General features: G+C 41.1%; 1 protein-coding gene across 1 annotated transcript in view; it reads left to right on the top strand.

Moving 5' to 3' along the window:
- Positions 1-2,268: 2,268 nt before the first annotated feature.
- KCNIP4 (potassium voltage-gated channel interacting protein 4) overlaps positions 2,269-9,519 on the top strand; it is a 104,314-nt gene continuing 97,063 nt past the window's right edge. The window contains exon 1 of the mRNA XM_075930666.2: positions 2,269-2,396. Within this exon, the coding sequence (XP_075786781.1) occupies positions 2,289-2,396 (108 nt within the window). The 5' untranslated portion in view covers positions 2,269-2,288. The remainder of the gene's footprint in view (positions 2,397-9,519) is intronic.

The following is a 9,519-nucleotide window of genomic DNA, read 5'->3' as shown; positions in this document are numbered from 1 at the left end:
TATGGTATATATCATTGCCTCCTGGAAGCTTTAGTTAGTCTGTGTTTCAATTCAGTATTTCAGATGTTGATGGCTACATAGTACATGGCATATTTTGGCTGGATTTGGGCTTGGAACTTGCCTTTCAGCCGCCCTTACCATAAGTCTTGCTTCCGAGGCATCACCAAATGAGTTTCTCTGATGTTACAATTTTTTAAAATCTCTTTGAGGCAGCAAATCTGAAAATGACACCAAAAGCCAAGCGGCACAAATGAGATGGGGGAGGGGAGGGAGGAAGCTTGACCTAGTAAAGGTCACTCTTGTGAATTATTGTTGACAGGATTTTAATTTTTGTGAATTCATTCTTTTCTGTAGGTAGTCACTAAAGACTTCAGATATTACCATTTAAATGAAATAACACTGTTGTTATTTCATGACTGGCTGACTGAAACTTTTAAGATGAAGAATAATATTGAACAGTGAATAATGAATATTCTTGTCTACACAGGAATACCCTTATTTACATGATGATGCTGGTGTTTATATGAAGAATTGCCATTCTCCTAAGTATAGTAAATGATTTTTTTCAATGTGAGTGTTCCAGAATGCTGCCAAAAAAGAGGGCATAGCTGAAATAATCAGCTGTTTAAAATGTGAACTCATGTTTGTGAATGGTGTTACTACAGTGTTCTACCTGCTCTAGCTAAGGATACCATAGCACCTGAGCACCTCACAGTAATCAATGCATTTACCTTTATAATATCCCTTCAAAGTATTCACATTTTGCATATGGATTCTGAAGCACAGACGTGACTTGCCTGAGGTTACATAGAAGGGTCTGCAATGAACTGAGCCCTCATCTCCCAAGATCCAGGCTAGTGCCTTATCCATTGGACCATCTTTTCTCTTGTGGACACCAAAGCTATTTACATTTTTTTACTTTCTTCTGTAAAAGTTAGATCTTCTGTCTTTTGCCAGAAAACTAGGCAAAACTGTGTGATTATGTTTATGTATGGGGGGGGGGCTGTTTTTTTAAACTGGGGTTTCATTTTTATTGGTGTTGAAATCAACTTCCTGAAGCCAGATTTCACACTGGCAGCTGGAAGTCACTATTGTAGCAAATGTCAGAACAAAAAAAAATGGCTTGTCGGGGAGAGATTCCTTAAGTGTAATACTATTTAAGGAATATAGTTTGATCATGGAAAAAATAGATGTAATAATGTTTCCTAGGAAGACTGAATGGGCACTGAGCCTTCTGAAACAATGTTTCTGCATTTTGTGTTTTGTATGATCTAAGAAGTGTTATGTATGTTTGTGTTTTGTTTTTTTGGCTCAGATTACATATCTATAGAGGGATCAACTATTACTCTAGAACAAGGTAGTGAATTTAATATATTTGTCCCTGGAGCACTACAGAAGTTTCACTCTGTGCTATGACTCTCAAAATACTGTGAAACAATTTAAAGATACCACCAACCACAGGTCTATTGCTGGCATCAGAGGCATGGAACAACGTTACGACTCTCGACTCAGTATTTGTCACATAAAGGCCATTGCCACAACTTTATTGAACTTTTTTTTAATTGTCAAACTTTAACTCAAACACATAAATCCAACCGTTATCTGGGAGAGTTCACTCCTTGTAAGCTCATGCTCTGTTGCAACCATTGAAGGTCTACATGTTCTCAAATTGGCAAATCCCCCATCTAGTTTCCCAACCACAAAAAGATAGGATTACCCAGGAGGCTGTTTTGTACCTGCATACAGCAATAAAGCTTACCCTCAGAAATGAAACACCGATCCTGTTATGTCTTACAGAATTCCCAATGCCACCTTCATCTTTAGGGCAACATTTACATGCTCCAGCCGAAAGTTGCAACACCCATTCGTTAACTAATCAGTGGGTCAGCAGAAGATTCCTGGAGTCAGTGCTACTTTGTGAAACTTGGGTTATTTTGGCTTTCATAAAATCATTAGCATTAGAGGTGGTGAAGACCTATTAAGGAGGTTGTGCATAACGATGCAGGATTTTTCCTTGACATGTCTTGATGTTGTTTAATATTTATATTTTGGTGGTGTTTGGATCTGGTCATTAGGATTGGGTCCATATAGTGCTATCCAGCCATAGAAGTAAACACAATCCTTGCCCTGTTAGCTCACAATCCCATTACACTTCAATGTTGTAAATGCCTTTTTCCTAAAGAGTTTGTTGGGGTTTTTTTTGTATTTATAAAATGAACAAATATTTCTATGTCACATATATTCTTCTTGAACTTTCTTTCTGTTCTGTAGACAGCGTAGAAGATGAAATGGAAATGGCCACCGTGCGGCATCGGCCTGAGACTCTTGAATTGCTGGAAGCACAGAGCAAATTCACAAAGAAGGAACTTCAGATCCTGTATAGAGGATTCAAGAATGTAAGCACTTTCTTTCTGACTTTATTTCACTTAAATAGCATGTGTAACCCTCAACAAAATCAGAAATGGTATATGATTGGAATGCAAAATGAAAGTGTTCGTAATGTAAGTAACAAGATACTATCAGCTGGTCAATTTAGCAAAAAGCAAAACAAATCCCAAACAAACAAAAACTACATTTGTCATAAACAAGATAAGATGTTCAAGGAACACATAAGCTTGACTGTTCAATGTGAAAGAGGGTTTTATTGTTTGTGGTTAAGTTCTGAGAGACATGCACTAACATCATATACAAAAGTTTGCTTACTGAGAAATAAAGTCTATGCCAAACTCTAGACCAAAAAACATCAACACTTGGTAGAAGTTCTGATCCAAAATGGGCTCAGGCACCAGGTTATGATCCTTCTTCAAACTGTGTGAAAGTTTGGATATGGTTTGGGATCTAAACTTTGCAGCCCATCTCAAAATTTAGTAGATGTACTGTTTTAGAGACTAAAATGGATAAATGAAAAGAAGTGTCGTTAGCCCTCAGAACTCATATTCTTGTTCTCTTAACTGTGCTGCTGATTTGCAGTGTCATTTTCAGCAAGTTACTTAATCTCTGTTCGGATCATTTTACTCATCAGGATTATATCATCTACCTCAGGGTATGTCTACACTAGCCCCCTAGCTCGAACTAGGGAGGCTAATGTAGGCATTCGAAGTTGCAAAGGAAGCCCGGGATTTAAATATCCTGGGCTTTATTTGCATCTTCCCGTCTGGGCACCATTTTTAAGTCCCCTTAGTCCAAACTAACTGCCTGCGGCTACATGTGGCAGTCAAACGTTAACTCAAACTAAGTCCTTAGTTCGAGTTAACTGTTACACCTTGTGGATGTTACGCCCTGCTTCTCTCCTACTTATTTTGGGTCTGCACATCCTAAACTCAAAACTCCGGTCATCTGAAGAAGTGGGTTGTGCCCATGAAAGCTCACGATACCATCTACATATTTTGTTAGTCTATAAAGTGCTACCAGACCATTTGTTGTTTTTTCTGTACAGACTAACTTGGCTATGCCCTGAAGTTTCTGTCCTTATACTAGTTATTTTAACATGCATAAATTAGTCATCTTTAACCAAAGACATGAGTCTTGTTTCTTCACAATCTTCTTGTACCTTATTATATTATTTACACTTGTGAAAAGTGGTTATCAAACATCAAATCAAGATGATAGTATTTTGCACAAGCTAAATCAGATGGCGTAACATGCATCTGAAAATAGTTATTGCGTCACTGAGTGGAATTAAGCTATTTCTGAGTCTGGGTGACATCTAAATCCACCTTAAAGTATCAAGAGGTGTATTTTTTATGTTTTTGTTATGCATTATTTCCATTTGGTTCCACCATTAAAGGAATGTTTTATATGGCATTATATACAACTAACTTTGAGCCAAGATGCTTGATTTTGAATGAGCTTTAATAATATGAATTTGAGTTGCTCACCAGTTCAGATGAATGCAAAAATGATTCAACCTTCATTTATGGCCTTTTTGATTTAGTTTTTCTTTTGACCTTCACTTGGCATTTATTATAAAAATGAAATTCAAGAAGTTAGATGCATTGCCACTAATAGCATACTGATAGCACAATGACAAAATGTAGCATTAAAAATACTTTTTAGTGGTAGGCACTCAGAAGAAATAGCAAGTCTTACAGCTTTCATATAATCTGTAATGAAAGAAGTCCAGTAGAAATTTCTTTTAAACAAAAAGTTTTCAGTGAAAAATCCAAATGCAAATAAAATGCAGCTAGACCCTGAGGGCATCCTGACCAAATATCATTCCTGACATCAGTAGATATCTGCCATTGGTGTGGTTGTGATTAATAGTGATAGCTCTTAAAAGCTTTCCAGCTTCTTTAGATAACTAGAGAACATTGTCTTGTTCTTCACAGTATTCTCTAGCTATTACAAATCCTGAGGTGATGTTCTCTAATTATCTAAGGCATAATTGGAAAGGTTTTAAGAGCTACCACTCTAAGGTGAGCAAATTGAGGCTTCCTATATGTTTCCAAAAGAGCAATTTCTAGTTCTTTGAGTATTTCTGGACCTGAATATTTTTTTCAACACAGAACCATTTATGTAAAAAAATCTCAGCTATCAGGAAATAGTACAAGTATTATCAATATAGCCTAAAATGGGAATTCCTTCTCTAATACTTATTTTCCCCATTTACATCAAGATACATCACATATGTTTTATCACAGTAATATATCTCCTGGTTCCTTCCTCAGATGTTTCATTCTCTTGACATTCATGATAATCCAAGAAATGAAAGTTGTGAATATCCTGAGTTAATGAGCATGAGCTGTAGTTTTTCTTCATACATGGTGAAATTATCAGTGTCTCCAAAACTACTGCAATGGATGTCTCAGGCTTACAGACTGTTAGAGAAGTGACATCTGCCAAAGCAACAGAGGCTAGCCCAAGTCACAGAATTCAGAACTGGATTCTTTCCAAAGTTCACAGTTGCATCTGGGGTCTTGTTTAATCTATTCTAGTAATAAATTTTAGCTGCAAAGTGCTGAGGCCCCTGATCCCCACCTTCCTCATCACATGAGTGGGTTAAGTGCACCTCCAATACAGAAAAACAATGAGTGTGTCTCTACACTGCACTGTTATTTTGAGATAACTAGTGTTATTTTGAAGTAACAATGTGAGCATCTACACAACCATTCCCGTATTTCAAAATTATTTTGAAATAATGGACATCTTATTCCGAATCTGTAAACCTCATTCTACGTGGAATAATGCCTATTTTGAAATAAGGCATGTGCAGACGCTGTACTGATGCTATTTCGAAGTAGCCCCTCACCAGGGCCATTCTAAGTTATTCATCCCCAATGCCTCCTGGGGCTCTAAATCAAGATAGCATATCTACATTAGGGAAGCCTGTGTCGGACTAATTTTGACGCTTTCCTGGAGTATAAATGTGCTATTTCTAAATAAGCCATTTTGGAACAACTGTTCCAGAATAGTTTATTTAGAAATAGTCATGCAGTGTAGACATGCCCTTAGAAACTAACAAATATATTAGATCATGAGCTTTTAGGGGGCACTTTATCTGATGAGTTGGAGTAGAAATTACAGAATCCAAGGTATGTATATAATACAAAAGCAATTACCTGTCAACTATAGGACCAGTGTTAATGAAGCCCATTAAGATAGGCATTTGATGAGGAAAAGCGAATGTCAAAGGCTGGGGAATTGCCTTTGTAGTGTGTTAACCAGTTCATATCTTTCTTCAAGCCCAAGTTGATTTTCACATCAAATGCTATCTATCACATCAAATTTCCATTTGTCAAATGGAATTCAAGCAGCTTTAGTGCATACTGAAACAAAAAACAGGACTATGTAGCACTTTAAAGACTAACAAGATGGTTTATTAGGTGATGAGCTTTCGTGGGCCAGACTCACTTCCTCAGATCAAACAGTGGAAGAAAATTGGCACAACCATATATTTGTGCCAAAATTGTGCCAATTGTCTTCCACTATTTGATCTGAGGAAGTGGGTCTGGACCAGGAAAGCTCATCACCTAATAAACCATCTTGTTAGTCTTTAAAGTGCTACATAGTCCTGTTTTTTGCTTCAGCTACACTAGACTAACACAGCTACATTTCTATTAGTGCATACTGGACACTGATGCTATCATCAGAATGCTCTCTACAGATTTGACTCTGGATGTTCTTGCCCCTGTGCTCATTGGCTGTTTGCTCCAACCACACCCCACATAATGTATCTTTCTCTCCTCCTGCCTTCTATGTTCTTCTCCTTTCTTGTCTCCCTCTTCTCCCCTGCCCCATCCCCCTTGCCTATCTCCCTGCAGTGTCCCCACCTGCTTTCTTTGTGTTTCCCTTTACCAAATCTCCCCCTAACAAAACTGCTCACACATGAGGCTCTAACATGACATTTGCAAACCATAGCTTTGCTTCTTTCCATTTCTCCATACCTTGTCTGTTGTGTAAACTCAGGGTTTGTTGAATGGAAAAGTTGTATTGGCATAAGCTAAATTGTGAATTTAAATCAACATAATTATACCAATGTAACACATGCACACCTGGTCTTGGAAATTGTTATTCTTATAAAAAGGAAACAATGTTTTTTTCAGTTTAACTTATGTTGCTATATAGACGGGAGGTAAGTCAATTTACTTACTGTACTACAGAATCCCCCTATCTGACTTGGAGTATTTGCAGAGACCATGAATTGCTATCTTTGCAAGAGCTTGATTTAGTACAGAAATCCTCTAAATGCTAAAAGTTGACATTGTAATAGGATTCACTTTCTTTTGCTTCTTAGGAATCCAGTACCAGTCTTTACCATAAGATAGGTATGCACAGAGACAATTAATAATTTAAAATACCTTTTTACTAGTAACTCTTAGTTACTCTTATCCAAAGATAAACTCTTATAGTACAGCAGTTTTAATGTACTCTAGTGAGACTAACATCACTAACTAAAGATTTCTTATTTTCCTTTAGTGTGAAAAATGCAACACAGGATCTAATCCCTTCCAATCCCTGTATTTATTTTGTGACTTCTGACAATCAGAAATTTTCTGTTTCCACATAGGCCCACCGTGGATATTACATTTACAGTTAAATAAAACATTTAGTTGTACCACATAACCTGATATTTCAGCATCCTCCTGTATAACATCAAATAAGAAAGGGAAAAAATCTTGACAATAACTGTAACTGTGGAATCACACACTCTCTCTCATTCAATGATGTAATATACCTCCCAGAGACATTTTGCCTCCAGTCTGCAATTCCTCGTCTATGCTGTTTTCTCAGTTTCAATCCCACTAACATCTGTAAAATTATAGAAAGCTATATTGAGATCCAGCTCACTTTTCAGTCTGGTTCACCCTGAACAGTTCTGTTTCTCCTTGCACAGCTAGGCTGGATCTGACTGGTGCTCACACTGTCTGCTAATTTTGTAACTCTGCTAGAACTGACAAGTGATTGAGCAGGAGCTTACAGTTTCTAATTAAGGGAATGTGTGTATACATGCCTGAATGTCTGCCCTTAATGCAGCCTTCCACCTTAGTTTTAAAACAGCAACTGAGTATGGTTAACAGCTTTTTGCACTCCCTCTAACATGCTAAAATAGCAGCTACTTCTTTGCAATTACTCAAGGCTCTATACTGCCACCTTGATGGGAATGTTTCTGTATCAACTTAGTGCAAGTTGAAATAGCTGTTTTAATTACAGAAATAGATTTTTCAGGTTGAACACCATGAAATAAGAAAAAAATGGATTATATTTAGGAATTGTTTTAAGGTAAATCCAAAATAACCACTCTTAGATCAGAATAAAAGTGTTCAGTTTAACCCTGATATGGTAGAACAATAACAGTTTTACCATCTATACTGGTTTAGCTAAACTTTCCTGTAAACAAGTCTCAGAGGGGTAACAGTGGTAGTCTGTAACTTTAAAAATGAGTAGTCTTATAGCACCTTAGGGTATGTCTACACTGCCACCCTAGTTCGAACTAGGGTGGCTAATGTAAGCATTCAAACTTGCAAATGAAGCCTGGGATTTAAATATCCCGGGCTTCATTTGCATGTTCCCGGGCGGGTGCCATTTTAAAATGCCCGTAATTCGAACTATCTGCCCGCGGCTACACACGGCATGGACTAGGGAGTTCGAATTAAAGCTCCTAATTCCACATGTTGTGGCCTCCCCAGACGAACTACCGTTATTCCTCCTGCATGGGGGGCCTGTCAGTATCCAGGAGGCCCTGTGGGAGAGCATCCACCCCGAGGAGCACTCAGGGCCTCTCTGGTCTACCCACTGGGGGTTTGTGCTTCATTCCTCCCTCACGTCCTTCCACTTACCCCTCCATAACCCCCCTTCCTGATGTCTGGTGAGACTGGGGAAAGGAGGCGGGAGGAGGAGGAGAGAAAGTGGGAGAAGGGAGGGGGAAAACTGGGAGGAGGGAGCTGGAATGGGGAAGCAAGGGGAACAAGGGGAAGGGGAAGCTCAGAGCTCAGGGGTTGGGGTCTCTCTGGGCCAACTGTCTCCCAGCACAGCACGGATGGGGAGGAGGGTGTGGAGGTTGAAGTGGGGGGTGGGGATTGAGGAGGGGGGGTGTGGAGGTTGAGAGGCAGGAGGGGGAGAAGGAGTGGCCGGAGGGGGAAAAGGAGTGGAAGGAGGAGTGGGAGCTGGGGAGGCAGCAGGCATTGGAATGGCACGAGGCAGCATGTGCTGCACCAGGGTCTGCAGATGGGCACAGATGGCACGACCCTGGGCAAGCAGCTCCCGCCAGAACGCTGGGTAATCCTGCACCCACTGCTCCTTGGTGTGGTGCAGGGCTCACAGGGCCCCCAAGTGCTGGTCTCAGTACCCCTACAGTGTTGCGGTGGACCTGCTGAACCCTCGGGTGTGGGAGGATGTCCCAAGAAGGGTGGTGCACCCTTCTTGCGCAGCTGGTGCGGCTGTGGAGTAAGAAGAGAAGTGGTCAGTTCTCCCTGGGGACACAGTGGATGAAGCCCAGTCCCCCTCTGCGAGGTGAGGATGACTGTGCCCTGCACCATCAGAGCCGCTATCCTCGGGAGTGGGAGCTGCCCCAAGACCGCACCCATGCCCCTGTGCTGTGTATAGTGCGGCCGAGGTGGGGGCAAAATGTCCCCTGCCTCTGTGTAGAGGGGGCTTGTGAAAGGAGGGTATCCTGCTGTGTCCCGCCCCGGGGTCAGGTGCGTATAAGGTCTCTTCACACACATGTGGCTATCAGGCAATGGCCCGTGTGTGGCATGCAGCTGGAGCCACCTGCCCAGGGGTGGCACGGCATGTGCTCGCATGTGCACAGGTTGCTGCATGATCCATGGTAAGCAAGGCCCACATGCGCAGTCCGTGGTCTGTCTCCCCACCCCCCGTCCTCAGGAAGGGGACAGTGATGGCACTCACATGTTGTGGCCTGCCCAGATGACCCTGGTGACTCAGCTTCTGGGACAGCTCAGGGGTCCTGTCGGCGTGGCACCCTCTCTGGTGGCTCCTGCGATGGCTCCTCTGCACCCTGGTCAGGGCCCTCTGCTCCCAGATTGGTGCCCCCCCGGGGAGGCACGGACTGTCCCATCCCCC

The sequence above is a fragment of the Pelodiscus sinensis genome, chromosome 4 (assembly GCF_052426305.1).
Source record: "Pelodiscus sinensis isolate ZL-2025 chromosome 4, ASM5242630v1, whole genome shotgun sequence".
Taxonomy (NCBI): domain Eukaryota; kingdom Metazoa; phylum Chordata; order Testudines; family Trionychidae; genus Pelodiscus; species Pelodiscus sinensis.
This window is presented reverse-complemented; position numbering and strand designations above follow the sequence as displayed.